At 42.8% G+C, this 23,887-nt stretch overlaps 1 protein-coding gene across 1 annotated transcript; it reads left to right on the forward strand.

Moving 5' to 3' along the window:
* Nucleotides 1-5: 5 nt before the first annotated feature.
* On the forward strand, nt 6-23,150 carry rps6kc1 (ribosomal protein S6 kinase polypeptide 1). Its single transcript, XM_034527170.1, has 16 exons — nt 6-195; nt 1,255-1,290; nt 2,441-2,561; nt 2,856-2,971; nt 3,054-3,147; nt 3,263-3,316; nt 3,440-3,847; nt 4,722-4,846; nt 5,233-5,331; nt 7,255-7,302; nt 7,835-7,967; nt 9,465-11,120; nt 12,261-12,350; nt 17,621-17,703; nt 21,047-21,142; nt 21,743-23,150. Exons 1-16 carry the CDS (start codon nt 94-96, stop codon nt 21,842-21,844), a joined length of 3,363 nt encoding a protein of 1,120 aa, XP_034383061.1. The 5' UTR covers nt 6-93; the 3' UTR covers nt 21,845-23,150.
* The last annotated feature ends 737 nt before the right edge of the window (nt 23,151-23,887 follow it).

The raw sequence follows: 23,887 nt of genomic DNA on the forward strand, positions 1-23,887 counted from the left end.
CTGTGACGTGTTTGCCTTTCCTAACACTGCTGTCAAGGAATGAATGTGTAAGGCTAGCCGAGTGGTAGCTTTGGCAATGTTGTCACTCTCAGAATGATATCGCAGCGGGACAGAGGAGAACTGGCTCGCTTTTATACTGTCACAGATCCTAAAAAGCACCTGAGAGGCTACACCGTGTACAAAGTCACCGCGAGGGTAAGTAGAAGGAGGACGAGCACTCCAGAGCTAGCTATCTGGCTAGCTGTGCTAACCAAGCTAATACGATGCAAACACAAGTAACGTGACTTTAACCTCTTACGGTGGGCTGCTACGTGTAACTGCTGTTGTTTACGTGTTATTGTTGACTTAGAGGGAACATTCAGGCTTTTTTATTTTGTTAAAATGTGTATGTATTCGACCCCCCAGTGGATTATCTAGCTGCTATATGAGCAAGACAAGATTTAACCTAAACCTAAACGCTGTGTTGACCTGGTTTTAGCTAGCTAGCTTAGTTAGTCCTCCCACAGACGGCCTTAAGGAGATAATGTAAAGCATAATGTAAAGCATCTTTAAGCAGACTCAAACAATAACTAGCAGGTTCATGTTGCCATTATATCTGGAGGCAAATGTCTCAGATAAATGCCTTGAAAGAAGTAATTCTGGTGATCAAGCCAGACCTAGCTAGATGGAGAAACTTCAAAGCCTTCATAACCTCCGTATTCATTGCTTAACAAGCAACTCCTTGTATCTATCTGATAGAGTAAAGTGTTACTCTACTATGAAGCTATTTCAAGGTAGGAGAAACTCTGGATACAAAATAAATACATTGCTTTCAGTTTTCAATTTACTTTCAGTTTTGGACAATCAGGCTTTCATTTTTAGACAATGGGTCCCCATTGATGATATACAGCAACTCACAGATCAAGAACTGGTATAGTAAGTCATGTGACTTATCCTATTATTCAGCCACACTTATGCCAAACCTCAAGTAACCAGTAGTCTTACAGATGCGTGGTCACACTCCCAGGTCAATAACTCAAAATAAGGACTCGCTGGGTTTGTTTGTCTCTGCATGCCATCATGCTTATTTGTTATGGTTGTTGGCGATGTCGCATTCCTACACTCATTCGCTATATAAAGCATGCATTGTCACACTCAGAGCTGTGTCCCTGCTCATACTTGTGCCAGCCTCACAATGAAGTCTTGAACCAGCGCTGGTGTCTTACACTTGGAGGTTCTAAAGCCTTGAGTTCTCTTCCCCCGTTCTCCACATAGATCATCTCCAGGAAGAACCCAGAGGATGTCCAAGAGGTAAGACATGCAGTCATTATTTGTATGTTGTAACTTGGTGAGTGGGCAAAGCATTAGCAGAGATTTGACTTTCTTGAAAGACAGGATCTAATGAAATATTTCAGAGGGAATTTCCCCTGCAGGGTTGGAGGATAAGCACGGCTTCTGTGAAGTGTGAGCTATCTGTTATCTCAGACTAAGTTGGTTGAGACCTTCAAATACCAAGTGTGTGTTGTGTATGGCTTTATGTTCCTTATCCACACACAGATATTGTAAAGCAAAGCTTAATTTTTCTGCCCAGAAATGTCAGTTGTCAAAACAAGCAAATAGCAAATTATAAGGTTGACATCAGGACATTTTTCCCCCTTATATTTATTTTTACATTTCAAGCTTACTTTATGTCAATTTACTGACACTCAGACTTTTATTGTCCACAGTTTAATTATTAAAATATTGACAGTCAGCCCAATAACTGTTCTGTCTTTTTAAAAGGTTTTACAGAACATTCAACTATTTCCCTTTCTCAAAATGTATCAACAAACATTCTGTAAAAAACTCTGTTGCGTTTGTTACACACTGAGGAATGCAGTCTAGCCTGGAACCAGTGCTAATGCAGCAGGCATGCTGTCAATTACTGCATGTGTGTCTGAGAGACGGAGTGAAAGCTTTTAGCCTGGAAACACATCCAGCCATTATTGGGGCAGTACTCCTGCTTCGGATGGTGCTCTGTAGGCTGACCTGGATTTTAGCAAACCGGAGTCGCAGCTCAACATTAGGCCATTATGTTTTGCTTCATGCCGCAGAGTAAGATACTACTTTATCAATGTTTGTGTGTGAATGTTGTGACTTGTGTTTGACGTTTTATTGCACAAGATGGTTATGGGATGAGCAATTTTACTGAACTTAGCAGAGGAACAATAGCTGTTTTTTTAAAATTCGTTTTAGCTTTCGGCTATGGAGAGTTGCTGTTGACACTTACAATGATATTTTAAATAAAGTGCTAATGAAATTACTTTTACAGACAATTACACAGTCTGGTTACTTCTTCAAGCATCACAATTGATTTCATTAATTTGGTGAAGCTTCACATATTATTATTATTATTATTATTAATTCCTCAACTCCTCCTCCTGCCTATCTTCATCCATCTCTCCTCTTGTTCTTTCTGTAGATAACGGTATGGAAGAGATACAGTGATTTCAGGAAGCTTCATCAGAACCTCTGGCAGTTGCATAAGAATGTATGTAGCCAGTCGGAGCTGTTTCCTCCGTTTGCCAAGGCCAAAGTCTTCGGTAAGAAGCTATTGCCCTTGATTCCTGTGTCACACATTTGTTCAGATAAATGCAAAGAGACCAAATGCTTGTCTCTGTGTTAGTGACAAAACTGTGGCAGACTGCTGTAGTAAGAGAGACTAAATCTTGGATCTTTGGATCACTGAAGGAGTAGTGATGATTCTGCCCCCTTGAGGCAGCTCAGAGTTATTACTCAGTCATTAAGCATTACTCTTACTTGACTTAATCATGCTTGAAGGCAGTATCCCTCTAATGTGTGCGTGTGTATCTTTTTACCCATGTATGCGTGTGCAGGCCGTTTTGATGACTCGGTAGTTGAGGAAAGAAGACAGTGCTCCGAGGATCTGCTGCAGTTCTCTGCTAATATCCCTGCTCTCTATAGCAGCCAGCACATCCAAGATTTCTTCAAGGTACCAAAACACTCACTCGTGAGGAAACGGACGTTAAAATCCCATACTACTTTGAACTGCAATGTTTTTAATTCTTTTCTAGGGAGGTGAGGTCCACGACGGCTCCGAGCTTATCGGGCCAGCTGAGTCCTTTTCAGACTTCTTGGCAGACAGTTTATCAGACTGCAGCTCTGATGGTAAGATTAAGCACAATAACCCTTCCTCAAATCGATCTTTCTCTTAATTTACTTGATTCTACAATGAGGTCACACTTGCTCAGAGATGTGTGGACATGTTTGTTTTTTTATCCAGTTCAAAGAGACATCAGTGGTGCGGATGATTTGACTATAACGTCTGAGTATGGAGGTAAAGTGTGTTTGTTTATGTATCAAAATAACATGCATACATGGTAGCTCATAAATAGACTCATTAAGGAGTGTGTATGTAAGTACGTGTCTGTTTTGACCCAAACATTGCTTTCCTCCACAGGCCCGTCCAGTGACAGCGACCTGACCTCCCTGGCTGTGGATACAGACTCTTTGGCTGAGCTGGATGATGGCATGGCCTCAGGCTGCACCTCCCCAAACCAGCCACAGGGGGGAGCCACCAACATTAGCAGCAGCTGCAGCCCTCGCTTTCGCCGCACCCCATCTCCTGCCCCAGTCCCTGCTTCCTCAGCCCTTAACCCAGAGGTCAGCTGGCCAGGCCGAACGGCGCTCTTCTCTGGCAGTCTGAAGAAAGCCAGTGGTGGCAACCCTAAGGACGGGAAGTCCGATTACCTAGATAGAACTAGTGAGCTCATCTGTTTGGCTGTACAGAAGGAAAAAGAGCGGGACTTTCAGGCAGCTTTCTCCTGCTATCGCAGCGGGGTGGACCTGCTGCTGCAGGGAGTGCAAGGTTAGTCTGGGCGAGAGCCGGGTAACTACTTAGGCTGCAGTGACACAACTTCTGTATCATGTGACAAATTCACTCTCGGCCAGAGCCTTGAATTATTACCTGACAACACTCGCTGTACTAAGTATGGTAGAGCAATTTTAGAGTTGTTTTCTATAGAGGGTACAGATTAAAAGAGAACGGTTCATATAGATGCAACAGAGTAAAATATTCTGACTAGTAAAATAGTGTACGTGTCCCATCATTTTAGACAGTAGCGTCTTTACATTTGACCCCTCCCTGCCTGGTGAACACTCACATCTTTTAAACTTCATACCCCAAAATTCCAATGCTGGCTTTCTGTAAATAAATATTCAGTCTCCAATCCCACATCCAGATTCACACATGATGAAGCTCCCTCCAGGGTTTCAGAGGACATTATACAACTTTTTCACAGACTAATTAGTACTCAACTAGCAAATCCATTATAAACCTTCCGTGGCCCACATGTTTTCAATATTTACAGTATTTAGGTCATGATTCAAATATTGAACCTGGATGTGGCAACCAGCAAGCTAGCAAAGAGTGGTCTTGTAGCCATCATTGCTTGCGCTGGCAGGCAGGTGGCAGCGGGAGTAAATTGAGTGATTAGATGGATGCTCGGTTCTTGTCAGATGCACTGTGCGAACTGGTACAGGCTTGTGTTCTGGTCTGCTTTAGAATATCCTGTTGGTGTAGCTATCGAAGCTCATTACTTCACACAAGTGGTAATCGTGGATTACCTTGTCACAGTAATAACGTGCTCTTTTGTCGGTAAATAAAATGCTTGTACAGGAACTTTTAACCCCGCCGCACGATAAAAAGTGCTCCCTAAAGAAAAATGCTTGACCCTTTTCAGGTGAGCCCAGTCCCACGCGGCGAGAGGCAGTGAAGAAGAAGACTGCAGAGTATCTGATGCGTGCAGAACAGATATCCAGTCAGCATCTGAGAAGCAACATGGGTCAAGGGTCGACACAGACAGTGGTGAGTGGGAGGGAAATGCCACTGGCCTGTATGCTGTCAATGTTAGATTATGCAAATTACCCTTTTATATGCGTGCATCCGCCAGGGTCCTTAAACCACTTGAGGCCGTATATAATCTGTTATAAAGCCGGCTGTACAGTTTATGTTTTAAACCAATCTTCATAATGCACAGAGACTGTCAGAATTGATGGTAATAAATAATAATTTCAACCCACTGTACACAACCTGTATCTGATGATCAGACACTGACACAGACAGTTTTTCCACGTATTACTTAGGTCACGTGTTGCAAGAAGCTGTAATACCTCATAAATGTAACCATGTTTTAATGATACAATTGCACACCGTTAATCCACTATGAATTTATTTTCTTGTCTTTGTCCAAGGCTTTGGGGGCACATTGTTGCCCTTCCTCCAGCAGAGGAGGCCAGCAGAGTCCATCTGAGGAGCTGAGAGCATACCGGGTGTTGGGGGTCATAGATAAGGTGAGTTCACTTTTGACAAGTCTTGTAACTCGTAGCCACATTTTGTAAGTTTACTTAAAAGTGGTTTTCATTTATAACCGCAAGCAATATTTTTTTTACTAAGAGGGAGTAGTTCACACTTTGATCAATCAAGATCAGTTATAAAAAATAAACACGTTGTTTGATTTTATGTCAGACCTTTCTCCTTGAATATAATAGTACATATGAAAGAGGAAAATTATTTTGTTGACAATAATAACATCCTAAAAAAAAAATACTTATCTGGCAAACAATTATTTTGTAATGAACTTCCTGCCCAGATAAATGTAGATGTGTCAAATGTCTCCTCCTTGTGTCCTTTCCTTTTTTGAAATTCTTTTTTTTTTTTTTATCTGAAGCAATAAAGCGTAATGGATTTAGTGAATGCTATGGTAAGGGCTGAGTGTGTGTATGTTCAGCGTCAGTTATGACTACCACAAGGTCAGTTTAGGTTGCTGGTCCTCTCAACCAGCTGCCGGCGAAGCAACTTCACCACTCAGCCATGAAATGACTTGGCAAGCAGCTCGGAGCGCTGCACACTACATTGAATCAATGATGCTCGTCCTCCGCACACACAAAACCCCAAGGAAAATGTTGATACAATACTAACATGTGTTACTCTATAGAGGTGCATGCAAAATCCACAGTATGTCAGAGACAAATCAGCACACAGCAAAAAAAAACATGCCATAAGTGGAAATTGCGCTATACAGAAATTACCCAGCTTTCCTCTCCTCTTTTTCCTCCTCCTCCTCCTACCTTCTTTCACTTTTAATGGGGACAGAGGGGACAGATGGAGAGAGCTCCTCACCCTACTGCCCCTCCTCTCCACCTCCCCCCTCCCTGATGTTTGTGTCTTAATTATATTAGTGCCCTGGCTAGCACTGCCACTCTGTTTACTCACAGCTCCATTCATATCCATTTAGCCTGCACCTGTTTGGTCCCAGCCAGGGTCACATGAAGAGAGCGCACCCACAAAACATACGCACGCACAGCGTACAAACACACACCGGGTCACACACATATGCTTTAGCTCTCCCCTGAGATGCCGAGGGGGCGGAAGAGCAATGAAGATGTCAGGGAGAAGGGGGGAGGAAATAAGGGTTTGGAAGAGAAAGAGGGAAGGAGGTAGGGATCCAGAGATGGCTCTGTTAGAAGTTATTGTGTCTGCCATGGAGCTTTGCATGGATCTGCAGTTGCATGTATTTAAAGAAAATAAGCAAAAAGGAAAGAAATGTGTGCACTTGATATATGAGCCTAAATGTGAATAACCAGCCATTTTGCAGGTTGCTCATATGTATTTGGCGTATTTAGAGCTGCATCTAACAAGTATTTTGTCTTTTTTTCTTTTCAGTTATTTTTAACTATGAAATAACCTAAAATTGTAAAAAAATAAAAGTTTTTTTTGTTCAACCAGCGACCCAAAATCTACAATAGATATTTTTCTAAAGGGAAAAGGCATTAAAACTCTATTAGAGATAATGGAGTCTAGAGTAATAAAATACTTAATGTCGTTAAGTTGTTTTCATTTACTTTTCTGTTGATCAGCTAATAGATTAATTAACTAATTGATTCAGGTATTAGAAAATACTGGCGTTATTGCAGCTAATCTGGCATTTGTTTTCCTTTTTTCTTTTGCTATTATGCTACCGACTTTTATAGATTCCTTTTAGTCATCGTCACGTGACTGGGACTTGGTTTGGTCGACACAGCAGGATCTGACATGTTAATGTCAACTTTTTGAGTTTTTTTTAAGGACCTTCATTTGTCTTGCAGTGACCCTGCTGTGTGCCCTGATCTGGGTGTAGAATAACACTGCTCTGGAGGACACAACCACTATATCATCTTAGACTGTGTATGTATGTATGTTCATATCTGGCAATTAATGGCACTCTTCCATCACAGGTTCTTTTGGTCATGGACAAGAGAACACAAGAGACGTTCATCCTGAAAGTAAGTTGAAAGTGTGTGTACGTGTACCCCGCATCCTTGTCGTACTGACTTTGTGTGTGTGTGTGTGTGTATGTGTGTGACTGGTATAATTGATTCTAATGGGCCTGTCCCTGTCAGCTCCTCCGCTCTCAGGTGTGAGACGTGTGCCAGATGCCAACGCACAGTGCGGGCACAGATGAATACACACACACACACACACACACACACACACACAGTGCCAATGTGAACTTTACTACTATCGCTGATAGATTTGTGTGGCCCTTTTTAAGTCACGGGGCTGTATGTGGCTTGATGAATCCAGTGACTTTGTGTTGCTGTGGGGCAAAGCTGGAACCTTGCTAATAGGAGGTTTCTCCTTTGCCACACTCCGTTCCTCATTTCTTTTTTTTTTACGCCTTAGTCTTTACACAAGCTAAAACTCTCACCTTCCTTTACCACCTCCCACTCATGTCCTCCATATTGAGTTAATGTTTCTTTTCTCCTTGTGTCCTTTCATGTAGAAAGTACAGTACTCACTCAATTCTTATTGCAGGGTTTGAGAAAGAGCAGTGACTGTGGGCGGACTAAGCGGACAATCATGCCTCATTCTGTGCCCCACATGGTGCAGCTAAAGAAGTTCGTCGTCTCTGAAGACACAGTTTTCCTTTTACTGCAGTATGCTGAAGGTAAAACATGTGTGTGTCATCTAATGCGCACCAACTTCATCCTCCCTCTTTTGTCTGGTGTCTTTTCCCCTGCTTCACCTGATCCCTCCCCTTCTCTTCTCCCACCCCTCTCTCTGCCCTTGTTCCAGACAGATGTTTGATAGAGATGGGTGTGTGTCACAGGTCATTATTCTGAATACCAGGTGGCGTCATGCTTCATTAGCTATGCCAACACCTGGGCCTCCTTACAACCAACTCGCTCTACGATGCGCGTGTGTGTGTGTGTGTAGCTCGTGTGTGTGTGGGTGAGAGCGTATGATGAAATGCAGCCATATTTTGTAATGCTCCGTAACCTATTCAATCTGGTGCACTCTATAACCACCCTGCGCTAATATTAGTGGACAGTATTTAATATAATATGAACATAATCTAATAAAGCCAATCAAATGCCAGAAAAGGCATTGTTTCACCACAGTTATAGTTCAGCGCTGCGATTAACTAAATCCAGGATTGCTTCTTATGCTTTAGTATGCTGTTAGCAGCTGATAGGTTAAATGACAATAGATAGACGGAGGGAGGCAGTGACCTGAGTGACATTGGACAAAACAACATGTGGATGGTTTTACTTTCTAAGCCATCGAGTTGCCCTACTATCATTATCATCACTGTGAACTCCCTATTCATTCTCATCACACACAACAGATGCTGGCTTCCAATTGCTCACACTACAGCTGTGTGTGTGTGTGTGGGTCTGTATGTCTGCATGTGTGTGTAAGACAGAGAGAAGTCAAAACGTTAACACAACACTGGGAACCTAAAACACGCACACACACACACACACACACACACCACAACCCCAACCCCAACCCCATTTAGCGAAATTGGGATAAATCAATCAATCACTATTCTTGTTTGCTTTGGTTACTCATTCCTAAATGGAACAAGCATTCTTACCTAATTTTCCCAGTAGCTAAGGACTCCGAGGCCAAAGTCAGGAACTGAAAGTCTCCTTTGCACATACCTTTTTGCACATCCAGAGCATGGACTGTGCATTTCATTATATTAGATATTAGGTAGACTTCTTTTTTTTATATATATATATATATATATATATATTTTTTTTTTTTTTTCTTTTTCTTTTCTTTTTTTAGATGCAATGTTTTCATGTACTGAAAAGTGAGACGCATGCCCCTGAAATCATGTGGTTTCATCGGCTCAATTACCAAATGGCCAAATAGGGCATCTAGACACGGGTCTCATATACAGTTCATTTGGCCCTGTTTCAGCCTGTTTGGCCTAGGAACTACATTTAGACCAGGGTTCCTCCTATTGATACACCGGTGGTTGCTGACTTCCGAAAACCATTCCTGGAGAAGTTGCCGAAGCGGAAGTGTGCTGCATTTGTCCAGCCGTCTCTCTTATTCTTCATTTGTCCTCTTAATACCTCTGCTGCCTACTGTATTAGATACACCCTTCTTTTTGTATTTGTCTTTAATGCCTTGTTTCCTTCATCCCTAGGGGGGAAGCTGTGGTCTCACATTGGAAAGTACCTGCGTAATTCCAGTCCAGAGGAGAGCTTTGACATTCCTTACATCCAGAAGAGCCACACTGCGGCTGTACACTCTCCCCAACATGCTGTACCACAGCTCGATGTAGATTCAGCCAGTTCTGGTTCTGGGCCCGTTTCTTGTTCTACCTCTGTATCAGAGCTCCAGAACAAAGGGGAGAAGCAGATCGCCTCTCCTAGGAAAAGTGTTCTCCCTCCCAGGCTTATCGAACAAATTGGGGCCCAGTCAGACTCTGGAGCCGCCTCTGAGGAAGAGTGCACCAACAGTTATTTGACACTTTGCAATGAGTACGAGCAAGACAAAGTCGAACCAGATGCACTAGAAGAAGAGGCGGAAGAGAAGAGCGAACAGGAAATGCTGTCACTGGAAGTGCCCGTCGCGACGACCACCACTTCCTCGCGTAGCCGGTCGCTGCTGAGCAACGACAGCCTCTCTTCACCCATCAGCTCTCAGGAACTTGGCTTTTTCACAGAGTTGTCCGACAAAAGTAGCCACACCCTTGACAATGAGCAATACCGTGGCGAGGGACAGGACCACAGTGACGTGTTCAGTCCTATGCTGTCCCCTGCTGGGCCTCTGTCTTTGGATCACTCCAAGCACACGCCAATGGAGTTTTTCCGTATTGACAGCAAAGACAGTGCAAGCGAGGTGACCTGTCTTGACTCAGGAGAGCAGCGCCCTTCTCATAAGCCGGTCTCCCTCTTTTCTGCATCTGACCTGGGCTCGGATGTCACTGAGGACCTTCCAGAGCTGGCTCAGGAGGTCAAGGGCCACAGCTCAGAGCGTTGGGGGTTGGACTGCAGCGTTAAAGGCTCCAATGAGTCGGTGCCAGTCATCTCATTTAAAGAAGCAGTCGTGGAGGATGAGGGTCACCCACCAGACCTTTTGGTCAACCTGCCTGTAATGGGTGGGACTGTAGACTCTTTAAAGGAGGAACTCGACACCTTGGGTGTGTGTCTCGGCCTCGAGGCCACAGCCTCGCCTAAGAAGTTCATCCAGCCTGATGTTTTACAGCTTCACAGCCAGCCTGAGGAAGGGGAGGAGCAGCCACTGAAGCAGGAGCTTTCATCTCTATGTACAGGCTCTGCAACTTGTGACACTAGTGTTGCATCTTCCTCTCCCTTCAACTCACTGTGGGATGACTGCAGTTTGGCGTTTGGGTCAGACGCCTCTGACAAAATGTTTGTTCACCCTTCATGCCAAAATAATCACCTTGACCTTTCAGTTACTGACTTGCTTAATGGGAAACTAGAGGCCGGTACAAGAGTAAATACAGACTTGGTTCCTGACCGCAGTGGTAAAAGCACAGACTCCATCCCAGCCACAAATGGGACTGAGGCGTGCACAGTGGTTGAGAGTTTATTTGGTCTCAATGGTGAATCTTCAAAAGTTATTAGTAATACAGGTGGCTGCGAATTTGATAAAGAAGTATCGCAGCTGTTTGCAGAGCTGGACGAGCTGTCGTTGGCCGCATCCCAAGTTCGTATCCCGGAGGAGTTTGTACGATGCTGTGCCGTAGCGATGGTGACAGCCCTAGACTCTCTGCACCAAGAGGGCATCTTCTGTCGAGACCTTAACCCCAACAACATCCTGCTCGACCACCAAGGTTAGACATCCGTTATTACTGCAGCTTATTATGAAGTCTTTCAGGGAGATCCCACACTCTTGTCCCCTATCTCATAGCTCTCTGTTGTACAACAGCGTATGTCTTAAAGAATAGGGAGAGAAAAGTTCTAAAAATAGAAAAATTAGAATGCATTTTTATAGTATTAGCTGCACTAAACAATAATGCCACTACTGCTTACGAGCTATAATATTAGGGAAGCATTGCAGTACAGTTTAGTTGCAGAACGTTTAGAAAAAGATGTTGATTAGCTTAGTGCAAGATACATCTGTGAGTCTCATCAAACATCTGCTTGCCGTTAAAAACTAACACATGGTACTTGTCCCTCTTGCGTAGCGATAACAAGCTATCTGGATAACTTTTAAAGCAAAATATTGTGGTTGACTTGTGAATATTGATTTAAATGCGAACTTCCAAGAAACGTGAAATAAGGTGAACCTATGCTCCGAACAGATGCGGCAGCAGGAGCAATACCTTTTACTATTAGGTGGCCTATTTAGAGTTTCACGACAGATATTTCAAACATCCATCGTTCAATAAAGACCTCGTGAACATTTTGGTGACATCCGCAGATATTTCTTTGACAGCGAGCATAAAACCACATCTCTCCGAAGCTGCTTTACTCTGTCAGTCAACCATGATGTAATGTATTGACTAAAAGGAATGCTTTTCCAGAAGCAAAAGTGTTTTTGTTTTTTACCAGGAGGTCACAGATTCCCCCTCAACTTCTTCTTTTGTCGTCCTACAATCATCTCTCTCCACCTCGTTATCAACAAGCGTCTAATTAGCTGAGTGGCTGTTTTCGTCTCCCTGGTGGTAATTATTGTTCTAAAGGGCCCATCAACGGCGTAGTGTGGTGCATCAGTCTGGCTAGCCCAGGCTAATGGCCACGGCTACCTAATGACACCATTAGTTCTAATGATAGCGTTAACGGGTAGCCGCTAAACAGGAGTAATCGCTGGGGCTGTGTGCTTGAAAAGCTTGCTGAGGGATGTAGAGAGGCAGAAAGGAACGGTGGAAGGAAGTGCCTTGAAGGTGAGTAAACAGTTTGAGTGACACTCGAGCCAGAGCATTAGATGAATGTTTCTAACTTAGACTTTCCCTCTCTTTCTGTCTCCTTAGGTCATGTTCAGCTCACCTACTTTTGCAGCTGGAATGATGTGGAGGAGTCCTGCGACAAAGAGGCCATTGCCAATATGTACTGTGCACCAGGTGAGACATACTTGTACACTTTATCTCTCTGGTACTGCTCTAAACTTTTTAATTGGGAGCGTCATTTTGTGTGTTTGCGTGAGCTTTATGTGGGGTTAATTCTATGCAGGCATGCAGGGCCATAAGTAGGCCACTATCCCATGGTCACAAAACCCTCATTCATAGCCAGACATGAATAAACAATCCACGTGTACACACACACTCTCTCACACACATACACACACACACACACACACAGACACACACACACACACACGCCACTTTTGACAGTAGAAACACACGAACACTGATTCTTCTCCACTTTGAAATAGACATAGCCTTTTTTTGCCATTTAAAGAAACCGCATCTTCAAGATACATGCAGTAATCATGACTGCAGTCTTCTTTTACATTTGAATTAACACATATTAGTTTGTATCTGGAGGCTAAATTAGAAATATGAGTTTTTGATGTACTCCGTTTGGAGAAGCTGGCTCTTGTTGTAGCTCTCTCATTGTCCTGTAGAGTGTGCTGTTGTGCAACAATGAGCCAGCAGTGCAGTAACTCCATGTGTTGCCCTCAGCAGGCTTGTGGCAGCTCTGGCATGCTGTTTACAAGCTGCCTAAAACAAACCGCTGCTAGACTACAGCACCATGTCCCTACTTAACACTTCTGTGTGTGTGTGGGGGGGTGTTTGTGTGTGTAAGAGTGCATGTGTGCACATCCGTTTGACATCTATGGGCGGATACTTTTTCCAATTTGTTACTGTTTCAAGCATCAGGCTTCACACTTTATGACAAATTATGTCTGTGTTTGATTGCATCTTTCTTAAATATGCAGGATGGGTAACTGTTTGCTGAAAAACTCTGGATGCATTCAGAGGCATACGCAATGACCCTTGCAGCCATTTACTTACCCACGCACTTATATTAAGCTATTCTCTCATATTCATCCTCTCTCTCAAGCCAGGAAGGTCACTTCAGATTTAAATCCTCCTTGTGACTAGAACATTCAGTATGCCACTGTTGGGATGAATCTGAAAGCAACAAATGCTTTATCTAATATCCAAAGTGTTTATTTATATTCCCTTAGAAACGGCCTGTTTAAAAGTGCACTAATGGAAATAGAAGCACATCGAGGCATATGTTCAGTGGCCAGCAGTAGATGACCTAAAGACACACAGGAGTAAAGCTCCGCACAAGAAGCTTTATGTATAATGTGGCTGAAAACCAAATGGCCAATTCAAGACATGTTTGACTCTGAAGTCATGTGTAATTGATGCAGTCATTTTCTAGTTAATTTAAGCAGTGACCAGTCTTTATACTTGTCTAAGAGAGTGAAAGGTAGGTCTAAACAATCTCAAGAAATTATTATTTAAATTGAATGTACAATTATAGATTTTGACAAAATTGTACACTTGACTCACATATCATTTATAACAGCACTGTTAAGCCAAGGATCAATCAAGTAAAGGTTCAGGGCTGCAACCATCTTCACCATCAAATATTTTATTTATTACTTTTTTAAAGGGCTGTCAAATGTCATATATTCTATGACCAGCAGTAAAAAACTGGAAAGTATTCATTTAAAAAATGACCAAAGAAATTGGGCTAATGAAACAAATGTTCCAACTTGAGAGGCTGGAGGCAACTTTTGGTTTCTTTTCTTGACAATCCGATTAATTAACTTGAATATGTCCAAAAGTTAATCAACTGGACTTTTTAGCAATATAGATGAATACAAGTGTACCCAAAGTTGGGACAAGAAGAGCTGAAGGAGGCATCATTGTGCTGTCACATTTGGGTGCCTCACTCACTCAAATAATAATAATTTAAAAAAAAAGATTCCCAGCGCCGAAGTGAAATGAACTGGAATTGTAGCGACCTCAGCCCAGCTGTGAAAGATGTTGGTAACCGACTGATCCCACATGGATCGATGGACGTAATATGTTTCAGTCAACAGGGGGTGTGTTAAGCTGCTGCTGAGCCATATTATCGCTTCAACATGCATCGAATCTACTACAGAAACACTGGCAACTTCTTTATCTTTCTCATTTGAATCCACCTTTCTTTCTTGTTGTAAATTATAGTATAACATTTGACTAAGTATAGTACGTATTAATAAGTAATGGCTACCGTCTTATTGACTTTTTTTAAAATGTCTTTCCTGTTAACCTCTACGATTGGTACATGCATGTGTCTGTTGATGTATGTGCTTGTTAACACACACACACACACACACACACTCACACTCACACTCTAACGCAGAGGTTAGTGAGTGTGTGTCTCCCCTGCCCTTGTTATGTATTGCTGTTTATCCAGACGGGGTCAGCTCTGACGATGGCTTCATTCCTGATGACAGATTTATGACTGTTTGCCAGAAAGCTAGCAGGGGGCCTGCTGTGACCGTGTTTGTGTGCGTGTGTGTGTGTGTGTGTGTGTGTGTAAGACGGAGGGAAACATGTTTTTACAACGCACACATTCACGCCCAAAAAACACGGGAGTGGACTCGGAAAATACAGTGACATCTGTGAATGTATTTATTCTGCACTTCTGCTTATTTATTTTCTCAGCACATCATAATTGTTGATGAACATCAGATGGCTAATGTTTGGTTCTCTAATAAGAAAAAAGAAGCCGTTGAGTGACAGTGAGACACAACCTGAGTTTGAGCAGAAATAGAAATTGTTTATTGTTCTGCTCGGAAAGCCAGTTCTCTGCAATGTCTAAGAAAAGGGAAATTAAATATTCTTCCCCTCTGAGGTCACAAGCCAGTTAATGATGACTCCGTCGTCATGCTGGCTGCGTGTTTTCAGCGTTTGTTTGTTTGTTTTCTTTTACCTGCTCAGCCACTGTGATCGACTGGAAGATAATGTTTAGTTCCCCTTTTATCTCTTTGTATTAAGAAATGTTACCCTGAACGTACTTTGGGTTTATTATTTGAATATTATCAGATATTCACAGGATTGTTTTTTAGTTTTTTTTAAAATATAAAACTTATTTGATTTTAGCAACAATTGGGCACCATTTTAACAGAGCCTCCCCGGCTCATATGAGACAGACTTAGTCTTGGAACATCATACACCGATGCCTCCTTACTTCCTACCTGCGAACACTTTACTTCCCCTTTCAACAATGGCTGACTGTTAAGTTTTTAGGGAAGTCAGACTAAGAGGAGAAGAGAGGAGATGGAGTGATTAAGATTCAAAGCAGGAGGGAACTACATTGTTAAGGGGAAAGGGAAGAAGAAGAGGCCACGAGGTTAACACCCTATTGTTTGTATTCAAACTCCTCGGTATCCTTTCGTTTTCTTATAAAACCTTCTTTTTTTTTCTTTTTTTTTTCATGTGCTGTTTAAGAAAGCTTTGTGGAGATATGGTCAAACGTATGCGTCGCACAGGGCAGTGTAACAGTGGGGTTTGAATGACCCATGGCCCGTGGATGCAGTTAATTCTCCCCTCCCATCCTCGTTCTCCCGATCTCCCTTTCTCCCTGCCTCGCTCTGACAGAGCGGTAAGTGTAGCCAGCTCCACTGTACTCTCCCTGCAGCTCCTTAGACATTAATCCATTGTGATGACATCGACCTTGCTCTGAGACGTGTGCTTGTGTGTGTGTGTGTGTGTGTGTGCGTGTGTCCAGCATCTCCCCCCCCCCCAGCTCATAACTACGCAGGTATCACTAGTCCGTTCAATGACGATCTTCTCTCCTTGGCTGTCAAAACAGTAGTCCTGGGGAGCCCTGAAGACTGGTTGCTCAGTTGGCTGTATGTGTGTGTGTGTGTGTGTGTAAACGAAACGTGCAAGTTGTATCATAGCCCTCTCTAACCTTTACTGCAAGAGAGCCGCACAGGCCCCTGGAGTTCCTGGCAGCCTCCGGGAGATGAGGGGTCTTTGTCTCCTCTGCTAACCCAGCTGAGGAGCCTGGTCTCTGGGCACACGCAGCCGTGACCCTGGGTCCCAGCCCTCTGGAGAGAGCGGAGCAGAGAGAAGCTGAATGGCACAAGAGGCCATCTGGTACCCAGTGGAGCTAACACACACACACACACACACACACACACACACACACACACCACTCAATCACTCTCTCACGCATACACTTTTGACTTGAAATGTGTATCCCTCTTGGTTTCTGTGTCTTACTTAAACACAGATTGTCGTGTCCCAACAGCCTTCCTAAAAACTGGTAGCCTGACTGACTGGATCAGAATCTCATTAAATGTGGCCATGAGCAAGACGGTGGACAGATGTCCCATGAAATGTTTATCTTGAGAGGGTTTTGTAGTCTTTACATGTATGTAGAGATGGTAAATGATGTCTTTGATTATTGAGAGCCTTTAATCTGTTGTGGTTGTTGAGACAAACACCTTAATGGTGGACTGTCATCAGGATCTGTGGGTACGGCTGCAATGATTTGGATAATGGATTAATTATTTAAGTTATTTCTCACATATAAGATTTGCTTCATTTTACTTTTCTTAACCTAAACTGAACAAGTTTGGACTGTTAAACGGACAAGACTTTTGATTCAATTACTTTGAGCTTGAGTAAATTGCTATGCGCCACTATTTCTTGACATTTTAAAAACCCCAACAATTGAATTAAAATAAATGTTATTTTCGGGAGCTGAAAATGGTTTGGGACGAAAAGAAAACTAAACAATAATGTTATACTACTTCTCAGTTGTTCCTGCTTTACATTTCTTGCGGTGTGTGTGTGTGTGTGTGTGTGTGTGTGTGTGTGTGTGTGTGTGTGTGTGTGGTGTGTGTGTGTGTGTGTGGTGTGTGTGTGTGTGTGTGTGTGTGTGTGTGTGTGTGTGTGTGTGTGTGTGTGTGTGTGTGTGTGTGCTGTGTGTGTGTGTGTGTGTGTGTGAGGTCAGGTCATGCAGATGGTGTGAAGTTGCAGCAGACGGTTTCCTCAATTTAACTGCTTTTTTATTATGCAAATCACCCTTTTATGAGACACACTTGTTTGTGTGTGTGTGCGTGTTTGTGTGAGAGACTGTGTTCATGTTTTTGTGCTCATTTTGAATTGATTGTATCAATTCAATGAAATATTAAGTAATCCAAGATGTCAGTCGGAAACGGTGTTTAATGTTGAGTTTTTTTTTAATGTAATTACTAAAGGTAAACCTAAGCTTAAGAAGAGTACATTATTTTAATTATAAATATTGTTGTTTTTTTGGCTTTACATCTATTACCACTATGACTATTCTTCCCCCAAAACACAAGTTATTCTCTGCTTGTTGATTTATTGATTTAATTCAGCGTGTTCCCTCCTTTTTCCTCTCGTTTCAGAGGTGGGAGGAATCAGCGAGGAGACGGCAGCATGCGATTGGTGGAGTTTGGGCGCCGTACTGTACGAGTTGCTGACGGGCATGGTGAGTCAAAAAGTACAACAAATGTTCTTATTTGTTGCTACGGTGTTGTGGGATGTCTGTAGCTGCTCTCTTACACTCTTTATGGTTGTGCCAAGTTGTGTATGATTCTGCGTGCGTGTCTGTATGTTTGTAGAGTGTGTTGTGTTGTGTTGTGTGTGTGTGTGTGTGTGTGATTGTGTGTGATTATGTGTGTGAGGTGTGTCTTGGCTGCCGTCTCTTACTCTGATTCTCGGGGAGTGCCAGGGGTGTCGGTGTGACTTTCTCCCCCAGCCTGAGCTCCATCTGCTGGGGTAGGGGGGTCAGCTCTCACCGGCCTCGTGGCTGGCTCCTGGAGCAGTGCTGGGCTTGGAGCGCGCCGATCCGAGGTCGGTGTGGAAGGTGAAGACCAGGGCAGCTCTCAAGGTGCTGCTACTCGGCCAGTCCGGGATCCGGGCTGTCCGAGGGACAATCTTTAAAGGGTTGGGAGGAAGGGGAGCATCTCGGAGCCTTTTTGTTTGGAAGACAAATGATACATATTCACAAGCACATGCTAATTATACCTTGCTGCTCTGTTGAAGGACACATGCACATACAGTTGCACCTGCACAGGGTGTCTGTGCACCTGCACAGACACCCTGTGCACAGACACCCTGTGCAGGTGCACAGCGTCCCTTCAATTTTGTATTTTCTATTAAATTTGAATAAACTCTAACTGATTCCCAGCGTGCACATTTTCATATCAGCTATCAGTGGTTTCCATCAATGGCCCCAAACATAGGGGTGTTAGTTAGGTTAGTGTTTCTCTGTGAACAATACACACCCATTTACCTGGAAAAAAAAAACAACTCCGTCACACAGATGTCTCCTTTGATGATTATGTCTGGGTACAGCCCTGGCAAGGATACACACACAGAGGCACACAGTGTCTCTTGATCCTTGCAGGATAAGATCTTGCCTAGAGCAGTCTTGACTGTGCCTAGGAACACAGCCAGAACTCCCGCAGTACGTACCAGGAGAGAGAGAGGCAACCGACCTAACTGATGGAAAGAGCACACGGGGTCCCCCAACACAAACAGTTCATGGGCTCCCTCTTGCTGCACACGTTCTGTTCTAGCATTTTCAATTTCAAGGCTCAACAATAAGGACTGCCTGCTTGCCTGGAGCAAGTAAAATGCCAAGTCTGGGGCGAGTAAATCTAGCAACACACTTGATCGATCGGGCTAGTGGTAAGAAATAGATAAACACATCTTTGTTTTTTTGTTCCGTAACAGATGATGGAAGTAGCTCAGGAGTGATCGATCCTGTTTCCTTCTCATCTCTGTTGAAAGTTGCACATGCGCAGTCCTGATCTGGCACTCGTGGCAGTGAGTAAAGACAGAGCTTTTGATCTAAAGCGCTAGCGAGCATTTCAATTACCCTGAAAACAGGCGCTAAGTTGGGTGGCGTTGAAAGATGATGTGTGCACATCTCCAACTACAGTCAAGGCCATAAGTATTTGGACTGTAACACAATTTTTTCAGATTTTCCTCTTTACATGGATTTGAAATGTCAATATGTGGTTATAGTGTAGACTTTTTCAGCTTTAATTCAATGGAATTGAAACAGAACCGTTTAGGAATTACAACCATTACCCCACATTTTCAGAGGCTCAAAAGTAATTGGACAATTGTCTTACAAATGTTTGATGGCCAGGTGTGGCCGGTTCCCTCGTTATTTCATGACAAATTAGACAAATAAAAATGTCTGGAGATGATTCAAAATGTTGAATTTGCATTTGGTAGCTGGTCCAGGGAACTCTCAGCATGAGGACCAAAGAGGTGTCAATGCAAGTGAAGGAGGCCATTGAAAGGCTGACAAACTGCACAAGCCTATCAGGCAGATAGCAGAAACATTAGGATTGACCAAATCAACAGTTTGGGACATTCCTAAAAATAAGGAATGTACTGGCAAGCTCACCAACACCAGGCCTGAAAGATCATGGAAGACTTGGAGAGTAGATTATTTCCTTGGTGAAGAAAGACCCTTTACAACATGAATACTGAGGTAAAGAGTACTCTGGAGGAGGAAGGCGTGTCATTGTCAAAGTCTACAATCAAGAGATGCCTTCATGAACAAGGTGCACACCACTGGGAACACTGAAGAACAGGAAGGCCAAATTAGACTTTGCCAGAAAAATATGGCTGAATAAACCTGAGCATCTCAGTGCAGAAGGATAATGACCCAAAACACTGTGAAAAAGAGCTTCTCAAGGCAAAGAAAGGGAATAATCTTCAATGGCCAAGTCAGTCAACTGAAGAGCATGCTTTTCATTTACTTCAGATAAAAGTGAAGGCAGAAAGACTCTCAAACAAGCAGCAACTGATGGAGGCTGCAGTAAAGGAAAATCATCTCAAGGGAGGAAACTCAGCAGTTGCTGATGACGATGGGTGGAAGACTTCAGGCGATTGACTGTAAAGGAGTTTCTTCCAACTATTACAAATTACCAATAGATTCAGTATGTTGTCCAATTACTTCTGAACCTCTGAAAATGTGGGGGTCTTGGTTAAAATGGCTGTAATTCCTAAATAATGCCTTTTTTTTTACTTTATGTAGTGCGCAGTTTCCTCCATGTTTGAGAGCAAGGCAGATGGAACAAGACAATTAACTTTACTCTTTGTTATCATCCGATAAATAGGCCAAGTAAAATGTACTGTAGATTTTCCGATACACTTGCCCAATCAGTGAAAAATAAATAAAAACATTAACGTTCAAACCCCGAATTTGGAGGTTGAGATACGCTGAAAGATGTCCTGTAGCAACATATAGTGATTATGGTCATTATTGTCAATTATTTTTAACAATGGGCCGCATTCTATGGTTGGAAAAGCATTTGCAGGTCTTGTGCTCTCTTTCTCTCTCTACTGAGATTATTTCTTCTTTTTCAGAGTGCAACAATTCCTTGTAATTGATGGTTTGACCTGGTCATATTTTACTCTAAAATCAAATGAAAAATGCTTTATATTTACTGCTGCCTGCTTGACTGCTGGTTCTTCCAGTAAAACAGCGCTGTATAATTGATGAACAAACCAACCAAAAACAGGCATTTTCTGTCCATTTCATTCTTTCTGTGACTCTGTCTGACACACGCATCAGTTCTAAGAAAGAGCAACAGGAGTTGAATCGCGGCCTTGTTGTAGTTGGTGTGATCAGTGTTGTTTCAGTTGCTCTGGCTCTTTGCTCTCCTATTTGTCCAGCACTGGAGCTCTCACATTGACCGAGGCTCCGCGGGTGTCAGCGTGTATGTCCCTTTCGCTCTGTCGGTCAGGTTTTCTTTGTTTTGACTGATCATTATCTATTCTTTCCATCCCTCCTTCCCGCTGCACAGTCCTTGCTGCGGTGCCATCCAGCAGGAATCGGTCGCCACACCGCTCTCAACATCCCCGAGTCTGTTTCAAAAGAGGCCAGATCTCTACTGGAGCAGGTGAGTCTGGTGTTGCTACTGGCAACTTCCTTTATTGTTTAACATAACTATGTTAATGGCATGCACAGTATTTAACAGAGTGGCTCACTCAATACATTTCCCCTAGCGATAAAGAAGTTTGATGATTCAGTATTTATCATATATTCTTTACAAAAGTCATTTGCACTTGAAAGTGCAGTTTGAACAAACATGAACATAACTAATGACACATGATTTGCAGCCTTTTCTGAGTGGGTGAGGGAGTCATTTTATAGTAATAATCTGTTGCATTTTTACATAATGTTCCAAAAGTGGCTGGTGAACACAATAAAATTTAAACTTAGATATAAAAAACCTGTATGTTGGATGTTGGATACTTCAAATACCCAGGTTGTTTTGCACAAGATGTCCTGCAGCAGCAATACTGCTCTGTTAGAAATATGTACAGTAGAAGAAGAACTGGATTACATTTGATATCTTTAAGCTAATTGCAAATCCTCAACACTGGTTATCTTTAAATGTATATTAATATGGTCAGTGGACATGCGGAAACTCTGGCATCACTTATTATTACTTGTACTGAATTATAAATGCCTCTTATTGTCTCTGTTATGTCTGCAGTTGCTCCAGTACAACCCAGTGGAGAGACTAGGGGCAGGTGTGGGAGGCGTGGATGATATCAAATCCCACCCTTTCTTTGCCAGAGTGGACTGGCCCAAATAGACGCTGTGCATTGTGGGACTGCGGAAACCAGAGCTGCATGCTGGGAGACCGGCTGTCCTGAATGCGTTCCTTTCAGACTGGAAACACAAATAGACAGTAAATACAAAATATGCATTTCTGCACGCGTCTCCCATTTTATGTATGGCCATTCAGTCCCCACATATTTCTTTTTTTATACGGAATTTGCCAAGAAGCAGTATTACTTTCCTCGTAAATTGCTCATTTCTTTATCTCATAGAGGGTTTACTGTGTAACCTTTGTGGTGCAGGGAACACTTAACAACATGCGTGCAGTAATTTATACAATAAGTGCTGGTACAGAGTGATGATCCCATACGACATTGTTACTTTTACAATCACACAGTAGCGGTAAGCCAAATGGACACGAGTGAAAGGTGACAATTTTGTTTACACTGCATTTATTAGGTTGTGTAGGTTACCCATTTAAATTGAGGCAGACTTAAAGCTGCTAAATGAGTTCTTCAGAGCGACAAATTATTATTATTATTATTATTTATGTAAAGATAGAGTGGAGCCTGATCAGAGAATGGAGTCTTTCTCTCTCTGTGTGTGAGTGTTACAATTTAGAGTTACTCCGCTCTTTGTTGACCCAGCCGGGCCAGCTGCACGTGCATGTGAGCGGGCCCCACTGGGTGGTTCATGGCCGCCACTGTGCACTGCGCTTATACGGTTGTTACGTAACGATTGTCCCGACCAATTGCATCATCGCGGAAGCCTAGCACCCACCCTTTGGTTCCACCCTCAGGTAAACAATGCCGGCTCTGTCAGCACTTTAGCCGTTGTTTGCGCTGTTAGCTGCTAGCACTGTTAGCTGCTAGCCGGCTCGGCCGTCTCGCCTTGTGAGAGCCGTCGAGAGGCAATAAAAGAGGTCCCAATCTCGTTTATTGTACCTTAAGTCAGCTTTCCTAAAAACACAAGTGCAATACACTCAGTTTGTTGCCGCCTTTAACATATTAATTATTCCTCGCCGAGCCCATTTAGTTGAGCTCAATTGATGGCTATTTTTAGGTAGGAGATGGTTTTGTTGTTTAGTGAAGTGTTTAGTTTAGTTTAGAAGATTGACTTATTTAATAGCTTATATCTGGAAAAAGTGTCCGTTTAGCAGACAGGAGAGCAAAAAAATAAAGAATGAGACTAACCACATATTTCAAACCAGCCCTTTTTACAGTTTGTAGTTGTTTTATGAATCTGTTCACTACATTTTCTGCATGGAAGAATATGATTGATGTAATGTATGTAATACTATGAAAATTGTATCAAACAATAAATGATGTGCGTCTTGTAAATGCACCTTTTTTAAAGGATGTTTTGCCGAGTGAAAGATACACCCAGGTCTCAAAGCCTTGATCATGTCCAACGTCTCAATCACTTACTGCCTCATCAATCAAATCCTTTTTTATTTGATTGTGTGTTTTATTTCTGAGCAACACACATTTGCTAACTTGCGACACAGATCTCAATGCTGATTTTGTAATATCTACAATGACTTCATTATAAGGTAAACATTGCCATGGTTACATTACATGCAATATATCACTTCCTGTATAATCAGAGGAGACATTTGAGATTTATTGGAGCATATACGAAATGCCTCATGATACACCTGTCTAACTATACACAGTTAATCACTCCACTGTCGCGGCTGTACTGCATACACACGTTAATCCTTTCATCACACTTCAAATCTTTTTTTTCTCCGTCTGTGCTGTATGTCGTACTGGTGTGTCAGTGCACTCTTGATAACAATAAACATACCTGGATGACAACATCTAGTGATGCTTCCTTTATTGATTCAGCGATTACATGTGTGTGTGTGTGTGTGCACGTGTGTTCTGAGGCTACAGCCCCTCTTATCAGCAGGGCCGATGATACTCCTAGAAAGCCACTGTCACTCCTGCTAAGTGTCACTGTGACGGTAATATGAGCCAGCACAAAGGCACTCACACACACACACACACACACACACACACACACACACACACACACACACACACACACAGACATCCTAAGCTCACATTGATAC

The sequence above is a fragment of the Cyclopterus lumpus genome, chromosome 24, assembly GCF_009769545.1.
Source record: "Cyclopterus lumpus isolate fCycLum1 chromosome 24, fCycLum1.pri, whole genome shotgun sequence".
NCBI lineage: Eukaryota > Metazoa > Chordata > Actinopteri > Perciformes > Cyclopteridae > Cyclopterus > Cyclopterus lumpus.